The following is a 15,416-nucleotide window of genomic DNA, read 5'->3' on the forward strand; positions in this document are numbered from 1 at the left end:
TATACTGTTAAAGTCCCCACAAACTAACCAAGGACCAGCAACAGTTACACTATACCCCTTAATACTCTCCCATAAACTCTCTCTTTCCTGGATCTTGTTAAAACCATAGACAAGAGTGAAAAAGAAAGACACCTTCTGCATTTTGTCATAAACTTTTGAGTGAATACATTGCTCAGTGATATTTAAGACATCCACCTGATATAGGGTAGGGTCCCATAGTAACCAAACACGACCACCAGGGTGATGACTATTATTTGTGCAGATAGACCAATCATTACATATATTAGCTCTAACATTATTCCACTTACTCCCCTTTATTTTTGTTTCAAGTAAACCAAATAAACCTAAATTATTTTGATGAATAAACCATCTAATATCTTGTTGTTTATTTAGGTTATTCATACCACGCACATTCCAAAATCCCAAACTACCCATTCTCAGAATTAGCAACTTGGAACCCCAATTTCCTTCTACTTTCAGTTCGTGCTTTTTGCATTGATAAATTCAGAGCATCCATGAAGGTAATTCCTCTAGGGGTGAACAATCTAGGTTCCCCAGAATCATTCCTTAACAGCCTGCTTATGAACCTCCTTGGCATTGACTGACCATTATCAATCCTTTCCTGTCCTATAGCAGGAGTCTCCATTATGACAACTGGCTCCACCATAGGTGTGACCACTGTAATAGGAGGAGATACAGGCTTAGGAACAGGTTTAGCAGTGGGTGTCTGAGTTGGTTTAGCAGTTTTTGTGTTAGCAGCAGCAGGTTTAACCTGTGGTTTTGCCTTTGGCCGCCAAACTTTCTGAGTTTTTTTCCCATCAGCCCTGCACAAATCAGATGTATGCCCAAGTCCCTTACACTTATCACATGAGAGGGGCAACCAATCATACACAACTCTTACCCTCTGAGTCTTTCCCAATTCATCCTCAAAAACAAGCTCAGTAGGGAATTCCTGTCCAATTTTAATCTCAACCAGAACTTTAGCATATCCAAGGAATGCACGGTTACTGGTAGCCTCATCACAACGCAAGAATTTCCCAACTAAACCACTGATTTTTGATAGACATCCAGGACCCCAAAACTTGATGTCTAAACCATATAGTTTCATCCAGATTGGAATCAATTGCACATCATGTTTAATTAATTCAACATCAGGAGTCCACTCTTTCACTATTACCGGCTTACTATCAAACATAAGATGACCGTTCCTAACAACTTCCAGCTGTTTCTCTTTTGTTTTAAAGTGAACCAGGAAGATGCCGTTAGGTAAAAACGAAATACAATCAACTCCATATGATTGCCACACTCGCTTAACAAAACCCGTAACCACACTACTAGGAGGCTTCGCGCCCAGAATGTAATAGAAAACAGCAGATGACCAGTAATTGATCTCACCTGCAACATCATCGACGGAGAGTTTAAGCCTGGTACCGGCTGTTCCTGAGCAGTCTCGGTGATGACCTCCACTTCCTGTTCTTCCTCCAGAATCACATCCAATTCCTCCGAGGCCAACAGAGAGAATGATAATCTGATCGGACGAGCAGAAGCAGGCGATTTCCCTTTATTATTACTAGAGCTTGCGAAATTAGAATCAACATGTTTTTTTGTTTTTATATTTGAGTGTATAATAGATGATTTTGATTTAGAAACATTAATCGATTTGGGACTTTTATTAGGGTTCTTAATCCCAGCCATTACTAAAGATTAATCCCCTTTTTAGAATTTTAGAGTGTTTTATATCTCTAGAATCTCTCTCATCCCGAGTGCTTACCCATAGGTAATATGTTTAATCTAATATGTTTTCATAATTTATTTGCTTGCTTGTTGTGATCTCAACTTATGCACATGTTATGTTTGATGAAATGCGAGCCTATGAATCCTTGCATTTTTTACCCATCACTTACCTTTTCAATGAGACTTGTAAGACATAAACCAACTCGAGTCTCATTAGACCATGCATATAGTTGAGTAGGGAGGATTAAGTCGACTTGTAGGTGTTGTACAATCTAATCGATTCGGCTCCGGGACCCAAACCTTCCTAGGATTGTAAGATATAAACCAACTCGATCCTATCACAACAATAATTGCTTGCTTATAATTTGAGAATATGTTTGTTTGATCAATTCCCATGAATCCCCTATGACCCCATGACACCCTAGTGCTTTTAATCAATTGTTTACATCTCATTTTAATCATCTTGCTTGTTTACTTTTATTGCTATTTAGTTTAGTGATCTTCTTATCTCAGCCTAAATCGTGACACCCCTAGACACCGCTACTTGCAATCGAAAATCCTACATCAATACCCGTCCCATGGGATCCGACCTTTACTTACGTCTTTACTAATAGTATAGTTGTTTGTGAAGTTATAAATATTGTTTTGGTCTAGGTGCTCCTAACGACAAGTAACCGAAAATTAAGCTCCAAGTGAGTCCGACCAAAAATGGCGCCGTTGCCGGGGACGGTGTTAACTTGATTTGATTTTCTTAGATTGTTATTAGTTGTGTCTTTCTTTGCCTTGGGGAAGTAAAACTCCTCAAGGTTTGTTCTAATTATTTTCTTGTTGTTTGATATTTTTCATGTTTAGAAGATCACAAGGTAACTTGTTACCCATTGATCACGAGATTGAAAGGACTTTGACAACCAATAGAAGGCTTGCTAGAAACACTTTGAGAGAAATTGGTGAGGTTGTAGATATTCATTCTTGAGTTCATCAACCCTTTTGCAAGAGGAGGTGAGGAGAACCCAACACAAAATCAATCACAAAATCAACCCACAATGCCTAAATTTTCATCACATTCCGTACCAACCGAGGAGAACCTACCCAATGGAACTCCCACACCACAACACTTAACCGGAAATTTCATTGCTAAATCCGCATTTATCCAATTAGTCAAAAGAAGCCAATTTTTGGGGATGCCTAGTGAAGACCCTCATTCCCATATGGAAACTTTTTGTGACTATTGTGATGCGATTTCACAAACCGGTGTGACTCAAGACCAAATTCGATGGGTCTTATTCCCTTTTTATCTAATTGGTGGTTGAAAAGCCTTGATAAAGTTACTCTTGGAATTGACTCTTGAAAGAAGTTGGCTCTAGCTTTCTACAAAAAATTCTATCCTCCGGAAAATACTAACATGCTAAGAGCTCAAATTACGGGTTTTAAGCAAAGGGATGAAGAATCTTTGTATGAAGCTTGGGAGCGATTCAAAGGAATTTGTCGCTCATGTCCTCAATCATGGACTTAGCGAGTGGTTCCTGGTACAACAATTTTGGAATGGTCTTTATGAAGACTCAAGAAATATTCTCAACATGGGATCAAATGGTATGTTCACCGAAGTTGACGATAATCAAACTTGGAACAAGATTAAGGAAATGACGGTCCATAATTCACAATATAGTAGACCTCGCAAGGCAACTAGAGGAGGAAAGCATGAAGTGGACTCTATTACTCAATTGGGTGCTCAACTTAGTGCTCATATTGATACAATCAACTTGAAGTTTGAGAAGGCTATGGCTAAACTTGAAGAAGCCTCAAAATCACAAAAGCATCATGTTAATACCATGGTAGCATCTTCATCAATCCCAAGTGGGATATGTGAGAATTGTGGAATTTTGGGACATGACCAAAGCGAATGTAGGGGAACAAATGAACAAGTGAATGCTTTTCAAGCATACAAAAGTGGTACCCCTTATTCCAACTATTACAATAAAAACACCAAATTCCACCTAAATCTCTCATACAAAAGCCAAAATGTTCAAAACTCTCAACAAACATACACCCCACCTCCCATGAGAAACCAAAATCAAAGACCCTTTTACAACCAAAATCAAGGTTACCAAAATCAAACTCCATACAATCAACAAAATGACCAAGGTTTTGATGTTCAAAAAGCGGTCCTCCAAATGCAAAAGAATCAACAAGAATTTTTCACTCAAATGCAAAACGATAGCCAAGCAAAAGACATCACCATCAACAACATCCTAGCCCACACAAAAATGTTGGAAACTCAATTGACCCAACTAGCATCTTCAAACTCTGAAAGACAAAAAAGGGCAATTACCACCTCAAAGTAATCCCCCAAGACATGAAACGTTTAGTGCCATTCACTTGGGGAGTGGTACGGGATATGAAGGACCAAAGAAGCAAGTTGAGGATGAAGTTGTGGAAGCTAGTGACAAAGAAGAAGTTGTGCAAAACTCTAAGGAAGATGAACCAACAAAAGAAGAAGTTTCATAGAAAAGTGAAGAAAAGGCCAAGGAGAAGGAGCCCATTGTGATTAGACTTCCATTCCCAAGTCGTCAAGCTAAGCCTAAGTTTGATGACCAACTTGGAAAATTCATGGAAATTGTGAAGAATTTGGAAGTCTCGATTCCTTTCACAGAATTAATCAATCACGTGCCGGCCAATGCAAAATACATGAAGGACATCCTTACGAAAAAGAAGTCGATCCGGAAGCTTGAGACTATCGCCTTCACTAAGGTGAGTAGTGCAATCCTTCAAGGGAGTTCACCTCCGAAACTTAAAGATCTGAGAAGCTTCTCAATACCGTGTACCATTGGCGACACCACGATCAACAAGGCTTTGCGTGATCTAGGAGCAAGTGTGAGTATTATGCCGTATTCGGTTAGTAAAAGGCTAGGGATAGGAGAGCTTAAATGTACCAACATCACACTCCAAATGGCCGATAGATCGACGAAGACACCGTTAGGGATATGGGAAGATGTTCCCGTGAGAATTGGCAAATTCTTCATCCCAGTGGACTTTGTCATTGTTGACATGGAAAAAGACTCCAATATTCCGATCATCCTAGGTAGACCTTTCTTGCACACCGCGGGTGCGGTGATAGATGTGAAGCACGGAGAGCTTACTCTAGAAGTGGGAGACGAGACCATAACTTTCAATCTTGACAAGACCATGAGAGCTCCCCGTTTGCATGAACCATGCTTCATGGTTGATCACTATAGCCGGAAGGATGATAGGAAGAAGTCGAAATTCCAATGGAAAACGAAAGTTGATGATGCTCCATCAAAAGAGCAAGGAAATAGCAACAATGAGAGCTTGAAAAGCTCACCCATGACAAGTGAAGAGGATGGCCATATTGGCCAAGACAAGAAAGAAGGAGAGTTGTCTCTATCAACTCAAGAAATTTTTAATGATCAAGTAGACGAAGTTTGCGGTCTTTGGGATGATGAGTTCGAAGGGATATTCAATCCCTACATTGGTAATGCTATGAACCAAGACAATCACAGAGAACAACAAGTGCAAAAATCTATTAAGGACCTTTATCATGATAACGAACAAGCTTTCTACTACTTCTTCAAGGTGTTGAGTAACATCAACAACACCTTGAACATGCCCCTTTGACATCTCACATTGGATGAGAGTTTGGTGGAGTCCTCCCTAAACCACCATTTGTAAATATTCCAACTCCCTAACTTGTATTTCAATTTTTACATTGCATTCTTTGTCATTTTTGGATTTATATTTTTGTGCCTTGATCAAGATATTCATCATTTTTGAGAGAAGTGAGGGAGGGGACTTATGATTTCATTAATGTGTAGTGCTTTGACTTAGTGTGCGGATAGCAATTGCCTAGGCTATTCATGCCTTTGTAGTGCCCCATGCAATGAAGAACACGAGAATTGAAGAATGAAAATGATACGGGTTATGCAGTACCCATGGATGGACCTGAATCCGTGTGGTCAAGGAAGAATCCGAGCGGCCAAAAGGAGAATCCGCTCGTCGACAAGGAATCCGAGCGTCTAAGATGCATTCCGCTCGTCTGGCGGAGCTGCAGAATTCAAAAAAATTGTTCTGTCACAGAATCCGAGCGTCTCAATTGAGAATCCGCTCGTCTGACTCTAGACGCTCGTCTTACAGGAAAGACGCTCGTCTTACAGGAAAGACGCTCGTCTTACATGCCCTCTTGACAGGCCGAATACCAAGCCCTCCAGCTAGGCAGGGGACATAAGCCCTCCTGACAAGCCGGTTTTCCCACCCCTTCAACCATTATAGCCAAAAAAACTATACTTGGTTGAATTACTCATGAATAACAAAATAAAACGAAAATGATGTGCAGGTTATCCAAACAAAATGTTTGACAGGCCCAACAGGATGAAACTCACAAACTAAGCAAAGTCAAAACCAAAATCAGCCAAAAGAAGGCCACCATGCCTATATTAATAAAAACCTTCACCCCCTGGGGCAATGGTGCCAAAATATTCATAAAGGCCAGGGATAGTCTCCCTGACCCAAGACAGGAAAAGAAAAATATTGTTTGTCCAGGGACATCCCCCCTGGATGGGCCAAAATACCAACTGAAAAAAATAAATTACTGCTTCTCCTTAGAAACATTACCAGCATCAACAACCCGCTCCCTACTCTTAGCCGGATCAACGTCAACATCCTGCTCCCCTAGAGAGTCGACCTCCTGTTCATTTTCCATATTATGCAGGTCAGGATACTTTGAAGCAGCGAAAGCCATCTTAGCTTCAGGGTTCCATTTTGCCCTGGCCTCGATAGGCTCCGACATAGCAGCCGCCCTTCCCTTGATATAGAAGTAGAGGGAAGCATCATCCAGCTTGAACTCCAAGTCATCCCTCTCTTGGGTGAGGTCCTCATTTCTGTCCAAGGCCTCCTACAACAGCCGCTTGCTCGAAACTGCCTCAGTCATAGTAGCATCTGTCTCAGCCTGCACCCTTGTCAAGTCAGCAGCTTTAGCAGCCAGGTCAACTCGTGCAAAATCCAGCTCAGACTTCAACCTATCATAATCTGATCTCATCTGATCAATCCGGGCTACCAAAGAAGTAGCCTGATAGGCATTATGGAGACAGGTCGCAACACCCTGATCAAAAACAGAAAGGAAATCATGAGTAATTTACACCAATAATAAAAACCACCCAAACAAAACACACATAAAAATTGTTCCAGCCTACCTCCCTTACAGCAACCAAGGCACCAGCTAAGAGGCTGACTGAATGATCCATTGAAGCAACTGCCTGATTAGCGGTCTCAACAGAGTCAAGGGTGAGCATGCCATCTGATTTAGAAGTAGCGTAATCCCTGATCTTCACCCTAGTAGCCTCCATATTGTCCACCCTGGCTCTCACTTCCCTGACCGGGGCAGAAATGTCAACATCTTCAATTTTCCTTTTCTAGACTGCTGAACTTATTTCAGCAGGGGCAGCAGGTACAAGAGTGACCTTGGCAGCATCAGATTGTTCAGTCAAGTCAATAACAGGTTCAGCATCCCCGCTTCCCTGGGAACCTTCCTCCTTGATCTTAGCCAGCCTGGCTGAAAGGTTAGCCATACCAAACCTGCCAAGGCGAATAGATGACCTGGTGGCTACAACACGAAATACTATATTAGAAATATAAACCAAGCATTATCAGGAAGCTAAAGTCAAAAGAAAAGAATGACTAAGATAGACTTACTGCTTGAGGTAGTAGCACTAGCAGCCCCTGAAGGTTTAGCCGCCCTGGCAGCACCGTTAGCCTTCAAGCAGCGAGGAAGGTGACCGACCCCACAATAGAGAGGCCAAGACCTCTCCAAAGGAGGAATAGCAAGGAAAGCAGAAATATTGGGAGTGGGATACTCAGTTTCAGTAACCCAATCATCGACTGCACACATAAGAGGTATGACTTATTATAATTTTCATTTTATTTTTTCACTAAAAAGTAAAAAATGCAGGGCAAAGAGAGAAACCAAAAGACTCACCAGCAACGCAAGCCTCATGATTCAAATACGCCAAGTCAGGACCTACAGAATTGGTCCTGACAAACATGTACCCAGCAGCCCAACCTTTATCATGGCCGCTGTCCAAGTTACTCAAAAGAGGAGTAGTAGACGCCCTGACCTTAAAACTTATACGGCCAGGACTGTTTGTTTTAACAGCATAACAAGTCTTCAAGTCGTCAAGAGAAAAAGAAATATTGTGTTTTTTACAGAGATTCTCAATGGAACATACAGCCTTCCACACCATTGGCATTAACTGATAAATTGGAACACCGATCTCCTTAATAACCTCAACCATAAGAGGAGGAAAAGGAAGCTTACAGCCTGCCCTGAAAGCCCAATCATGAATACAGAACCAACCAGGACAAGCCCAGTCAGCCCTGATGGGAGAATTCTCAGGGATCCAGACTTCAGCATTAGCAGGGATGATCCCCTTATCCTTCAAAATCTTCTCAAACTCAGGCTTCAAACGGTTTGCAGGAGACTGATCCTCATTTAAAGCCTTCGTAGGCTTGAATTAAAAATCACCATGGAATATTGAGATCATCTCCAATGGATAATCACTCGGCTTACTGATTGTGGGAGATGGAGCAGCAGAAGAAGTAGGCAGATTTTCAGAAGAAGTTTCCTCAGGATTCTGAGGAGGAGGGGTTGCAGGAACCGCTGCCCTGGTAGACTTCTTTTTTGCAGCCATTATTAGAAAGACTATGGAAAATTGATTGAAGATTGAAGAAGTTGGGAATTAAGAGAACTGAAGAGAAAGATTATTAAAGAGAGAAATAATAAGAATTGCTTTGGTGAGTTCAACTTAATGAAGCACGCAGGTATTTATAATGAAGAAGATTAGGGTTTTAGCCGCAAAGGAAGTGGATAATCATTAAGGAAGTTGCAGTAAATACTATACGCGTCATCAACTGCAGTAAAATAGCTATTACAGGAAACTGACTAGGCAAAACTTAACCATTGGGTAATCTCCCTAAAAATAAAGTTATCTCCTCATTTTTTCGTCCTGGCATACTGCAAATAAGGAGATAAGGGGCAATTGTTAGGCCTGGAAATCCGCAGACCTTCCTGATCAGTATCTCATCTGAACCCGACTGCCAGGCCGTCAGGGTGTCAGGCTATCAGGACACATGAAGATAGGCGCCAGGCCATGGAGAGGACAACGGTCAAAATATCAGGACGATATTAGACCGTATACGCGTAATATAAAGGAATTTTATACGCAGCATTATGTGTGAAGATCTCGCAGTAAATGCAGTAATTAAGGGAGGAATAATTAGCAATTATTCCAGGCAATAATGGAGAATAATCCGCATTCATTACCATATCAGGCAGTCGTTCAAGATTGAAGATTATATAAGGAGCACTTGAAGATGTTGGACTTATCTCATTCTCACACAACAAGAAGCATACGTAATGCATAGAGAAATATAAGCATTGTTATTATCATACAATTATTCTCCCAAATTACATAGTGAAATCCTCTCCTGGCTTGGTGCCCGTGGTTTTTTCCCATTCAAGGGTTTTCCACGTACAAAATTCTTTGTCTTATTATTATTATCGTTATTTTATTTACAGCTTTATATTGTACCCTGACGACCTGACCAACAGACTACCTAGAGATAGTTAACCTTACACAACTCTACCCTGACCTGATTTCGTCTTGCGCAAAATCCACACAAAACAGTCCGCATAACTCTTTTGTCGATCCTGGGCCGCTTTCATCTTTTGCCGAATCACTTTAACCTGTTCTACCATCTCCTGTACCATCTGTGGTCCTAAAACCACTGCCTCAGCTCCATCATCCCAGAAAATCGGACTCCTACACCTCCTCCCATACAAACTCAAACGAAGCCATCCTAACACTCGCGTGGTAGATGTTGTTGTAAGAAAACTCAATCAAATCCAACCTATCTTCCCAACTACCACCAAACTCCATCACACAAGCTCTCAACATATCCTTCAAAGTTTTGATAGTTCTCTCTGTCTTCCCATCTGTTGAGGGATGAAAAGCAATACTCATCTTCAAGGTAGTCCCCATTATCTCCTACAATTCTTGCCAAAACCGAGAAATAAACCTCGCATCCCGATCTGACACAATATCCTTAGGGACTCTATGTAACCTCACCACATGCTTCCTGTACCCATTAGCCAACTGAACCTTACTCCATGTATCCTTCATTGGAATAAAGTGAGCTGACTTAGTCAAACGGTCAACTATCACCCATATCATGTTATTACCCTACTGGCTCCTCGGTAAACCAACTATAAAGTCCATGGAGATAGACTCCCATTTCCACTCAAGTACCTCAAGAGACTGAATCTTACCTTGTGGCTGTCGCTGCTCTCCCTTTACCCTCTGACATGTCAAACATCGAGCCACGAACTCAGCTGTTTCCCTTTTCATCCCAGGCTACCAGAAAGTCTTTTTCAAATCTCTATACAGCTTATCACCACCTGGATGTACTGAATACGGTGTGCAATGAGCCTCTATCATGATCACCTTTTTCAACTCTTCATCCTTAGGTACACACCATCTCCCATCAAACCGAACACTCCCATCTGAATGAATAGAGAACCGAGACACTGTCCCTTTCCCTACTTTAGCTCTCCACGTTTGCTTTCCCTTCATGGTATATGATATCCATGTCATATTCCCCTATAAGCTCCATGCATCTCCTCTGTCTCATGTTCATCTTATTTTGAGTAAAGATGTACTTTAGGCTCTTGTGATCTGAAAACACCTTAAAGGTCGCCCCATAAAGATAATGTCTCCAAATCTTGAGAGCAAACACAACTGCACCCAACTCTAGATCATGTGTCGGATAATTCTTCTCATAAGGCTTTAATTGCCTAGAAGCATAGGCAATGACTTTCTCATTCTGCATCAACACACAACTCATCCCGTTCTTTGAAGCATCTGTATACACCTCAAAGTTCTCACAACCTTTAGGTAAAGCTAAGACTGGAGCTGTGGTCAAACGCTCCTTTAATGTTTGGAACGTTGTCTCACAACTTTTATCCCACCGAAGCTTATTCTCTTTCCTCATCAACGCTGTTATAGGTCCGGCGATATTTGAAAAGTCTTTCACGAACCGACGATAGTACCCTGTAAAACCCAAGAAACTCCTGATCTCTGCCACATTCTTCGGTGCTTCCCACTTAAACACTGCCTCTATCTTTAAAGGATCCAAAGATACACCTTCTTTAGAAATCATATGCCCCAGAAAGGCAACATCCTCAAACCAGAACTCACACTTAGACAACTTTGCATACAGCTGATTATCGCGCAAAGTTTGTAACACTAGCCTCAAGTGCTCCTCATGCTCCCCCTTAGTCTTGGAATAGACTAAGATATCATATATGAACACCACCACAAACTGATCAAAAAACTGACTGAAGTCCCGGTTCATCAAATCCATAAACATTGTCGGTGCATTAGATAACCCAAACGGCATCACCACATACTCATAATGACCATACCTCGATCGAAAAGCTGTTTTCGGTATGTCCTTGTCTCGAATCCTCACCTGATGGTAACCTGATCTCAAATAAATCTTTGAAAAGACTCCTGCCCCACTCAACTGGTGAAACAGATCATCTATCCTTGGCAAAGGATACTTGTTCTTTACTGTAACACTGTTCAACTCCCTGTAGTCGATGCACAACCTCAAGCTCCCATCTTTCTTTTTCACAAACAGAACTGGTGCTCCCCATGGCGATACACTAGGTCTAATGTATCCCTTAACTATCAAATCATCCAATTGTTTCTTCAGCTCTTCTAACTCTTTAGGACCCATGCGGTACGGGGCCTTAGAGATTGGTCTCGTCCTTGGTTTCAACTCCACACTGAAATCTATGTCCCTCTTCGGTGGCAAACCTGGTATCTCCTCTGGAAAAACATCTGGTAACTCTCCCACCACTGGTATTTGATCATCTGTCGGCCCCACCATACTATGGTCTTTGACATGGCATAAGATCAAAGGACACCCCATCCTCATACAAGACTTCAATGTCACCGCTGCAATCACTTTGACTTAAGGTTTGACAACAAACCCACGATAAGACACACTAACTCCCTTAAGACCTCTCAAAGAGACTCTCTTTTGGTGACAATCTATTCTAGCCTTGTATTTACCCAACCAATCCATACCAACTATCATCTCAAAACCATCCATAGGAAATTCTAACAAATCTATTGGAAGATCAACCTGCCCAACTGTAACCCCCCCATACACCAAGGTGCCTTACCAAGGACCACCCCAGTGTATAAAGGTGCTACCATCTCGGTTTCCCAAGGTAAGTAGATCAAATGACAATAGTATAACATTTATTAAATAACTTAATACTTTACATCGTAGAACAGTGTGGCAAAGATACAACATGAACAACTACAAAGACTACTAGCGTGAGTGACGGCGACATCTACTTCGGTAGCGTGATGACTCGATTCCCTTCCATGCCCCACAAGAAACAAGACTACCTGTACCTGCTAAACCAACTGCTCACCATCCTCGAATGGATCACCACAGTTTTGAAAACACAACACGGAGTCAGTTAACTGAACAACCAAGATAAGACAAAGTACGATAAAGATAAACAACTGTTCACATTCCACCTCCAACTCCCAATCACATCTCATAACTGACTACACACTAAAGTGTGTAACCCTGCCAGTGGGGACCGCAGCCTTGCCCACCTAAGCCCCCGCTCATCAACAAGCGATAACCCTGTTCATTAATGTGCACATCCCGTCCTCTGGCGGGTTCCATAAAGGGCGAATCAAGGGCGTGAAGCCACTCCCGCAAGTGACTCCACTCAGCCGAGGACGCACCTCGCGAACATCATCAACCATCTCAACACCAACACCATACTCCAATCCACCAACAGCAATCAATCACAATACCAATCGTACAATCAATTACAACACATGTCTTAAATCAATTAAATTGTAAACCGAGTAGGGAAACCCTACCTTATCGCTAATCCATGAAAGTGCATCCAACAACTAGCCAAGCAAGACTTCGAGGCGAATCCTAGAAGTAGTAACCATATCCTATTACTAAACTACTCCAAAAACCTACTGAAAGATAACGACGAAGCATAAACTTACCTTGAGATACGGACCGAAGTCATCGACGATGACCTCCCGACTCGAAGACTCCGAGCATGAACCATTTCCCCTCCTTGGGTTAGTGTCTAGGCTAGGTGAGAGAGTGTAGAGAGGTGGGTGATAGGTAGGAGAGAGAGAGGTCAGGGTTAGAAAGATAAAGGAACCGTCGAGAAATGAAATAAGGTTTACGATCTCGCGTTTTATAATAACGCGTTAACAGCCGTGATACTCGGTCGAATTTTACCACTACTCGGCCGAGTAACCCCTACTAGGTTGAGTAAACAGATACGTAGGTCTCCTATCCTCTCTCATATCCATTGTTACGGGTCTCCTTTGGTCAAAAGGTCGGTCAACGGGTCCTTAAACAGGGCGGGTATTACAGTCTTCCCCCCTTAAAAGGAACTTTGTCCCCGAAGTTCGTCCCATACATCCCCAACACAACGGACAACACATCTAAGGAAGGACCTATCGCTTCACGACAATGAACACAAAACAAAAGTTTAAGATACATATGGCATTAGGTTTTAGACATCCTTAACATAGCTTCGATGACCACATCATCACTATACTATTACTATATACAACTACCAAGTTAATTACGTAGCAAAATTAAATTCAAAGGTACGTATTACATAAGTTTGTGACGACTCAGAACTTGAAAGTTAAAATGCAGATGAAGCATAAAAGGACTCAATCAACTTGTTAGAACTTTTACCGCGATGTTATCTACCCCTCTAAAAAGGAACTTCTTCCCCGAAGTTCATTCTACCCTTCGAACCAAACTTACAAGTGCGCAAGTAAATGACAACCATAGAACATATATTACGTCACGCGACAATTACGACACGCCCATAATGTATGTAAACAGCCACCCTATTCATGCAATTTTAAGGGGACAAGACAAGCAACACAAACAAAGAGATGTCAATAGTACATATATGGACCATGATGATACCATTGCCATTCAGTCAACACTGATTACCGCCAACACTCGCATCCTAGGTCTCATATAACTATTACCGTCTCATCTCAATTTTAGATCGTATATCGTTATCATATAAACAAAGTGCATATCATGAAGTCTTAACATGACACTAAGACATCGAAGCATGCATGTACCAAAAATAGTTACCCACTTAATTCTATACAAATCTAAACAACAAGGGATGCAATATCCGGTATCGGTCGAGTATCAAGAAGTACTCGGTCGAGTACGTGATACTCGGCCGAGTATCGGCATGCTCGACCGAATTTTCCAGAGCAGAATGCGCTTTTGCGGCATCGTAAACACACAACACCAAAGTCTAGTCCTGCAAACAGCTAAATGGCTACATCAACTCAAAGTTCCTGAGCCAGACGACTCAAAAGCAGTACGGAAAAACAAGTAGTGGCCTTATGGCCAATTACAACATCCAAACTAAAAGAGTATGAAAAAAGTGTAGCAAATATCCAACCACAAACCCGAGAAACAAGTCTAGAAAACAAGCGGAAATCAATCATCCGCACCCTCCTCCATCTCCTCACCACCTCCGGTGCCAGATGTACCTGCTCCAGATGCGCCCGCTCCCGGATAAGGTCCAGCTGAATAACTTCCACCACCGGTCCATCTCCCTACCTCATCCAGCTGACTGCCGTAGTTGGCTCCCCACGGTCCCGCGAGGCCGCCAAACTCGGTCTCCTCCGCTGGTCTCCAAAAACTGGGATCAACTCCGTAATATGGAAGATTCCAGTGTCAACCCCGGATCCTCTCCACCAAACCGGCTGCACCAACTCTGTCCCTATACCCTGGTTGTAGACCAACTCGTGCATGTTCCGGAGCACCAAGGTAATGGAGATCCGCTCAGTCAGGTCACCAACCTGCATCCTGGAGTCGTGGACGGTGGGATAGGGTGAGTACCGTGATGGGTAAAAGCTCGGTGTAGAAAAAGAAGGCCCAGTCTCAACCTCGGCCACCCTAGATGCTCTCCTTCTACGGCGCTCACGGGGCGGGGGAGCGATCGGCTACTTCTCCGTCACAGAGACGGGCTCAGGTAAGTTTAGGAGGATGGCGGGGTCGATCAAGTAAAACTGAGGCTCAAGTTCCGGTTCCTCACTTTCCGGGTCATACTTTGCCAGATGGTCAATCACGGGTAGGTGCTCGGGATCGGGGAGCACCATCCACATGGATCCCCTCACTCTCAACGCATACGACCCATCCTCCAACTTCCTAAGACATCTGATATGACACCAGTACTTCTCATCCATCGTAGGGACAGACTCAAACAACCCAGTACCCGACGCAAGTGGGGCCTTAAAGTCAGTCAACCTCTGAAACAAGTGGGTCACTATAGCCCCACAAGAAAGATGGCGGCTCGGAGACCATGCCATGAGGTCCAAACTAGTGCATACGACTCCGGGAGCACTATAGTAGAAAGGCATCCCCCGACGAAGGTTAAGATAGTATATCAACAGCATTACCTCATGCGAGTTCACTTGCTCACATCCTCCCTCCCGAACAGTAGGCAAGTCATCATCCTAAGGAACATACGGAGTGACACATACTGAAAATCATTGATCAACATG

At 42.6% G+C, this 15,416-nt stretch overlaps 1 protein-coding gene and 1 non-coding gene across 2 annotated transcripts in view; both read right to left on the bottom strand.

Annotated features, from left to right (window-relative positions):
- The window catches only part of LOC141617429 (uncharacterized), a 29,969-nt gene extending 15,252 nt beyond the window's left edge, over positions 1–14,717 (bottom strand). Inside the window, exons 1-7 of the mRNA XM_074434630.1 lie at positions 14,712–14,717; positions 7,438–7,498; positions 7,206–7,348; positions 6,939–7,001; positions 6,765–6,847; positions 432–1,559; positions 6–247 (exon numbers count right to left, since the gene is read on the bottom strand). Coding sequence (XP_074290731.1) covers positions 6–247; positions 432–1,559; positions 6,765–6,847; positions 6,939–7,001; positions 7,206–7,348; positions 7,438–7,498; positions 14,712–14,717 — 1,726 coding nt within the window. The remainder of the gene's footprint in view (positions 1–5; positions 248–431; positions 1,560–6,764; positions 6,848–6,938; positions 7,002–7,205; positions 7,349–7,437; positions 7,499–14,711) is intronic.
- LOC141624646 (small nucleolar RNA R71) lies at positions 3,137–3,244 on the bottom strand. Its single transcript, XR_012534452.1, has one exon. It is a non-coding gene; the product is annotated as a small nucleolar RNA R71 (small nucleolar RNA).
- Positions 14,718–15,416: the final 699 nt, after the last annotated feature.

This window comes from Silene latifolia, chromosome X (genome assembly GCF_048544455.1).
Source record: "Silene latifolia isolate original U9 population chromosome X, ASM4854445v1, whole genome shotgun sequence".
Taxonomy (NCBI): domain Eukaryota; kingdom Viridiplantae; phylum Streptophyta; class Magnoliopsida; order Caryophyllales; family Caryophyllaceae; genus Silene; species Silene latifolia.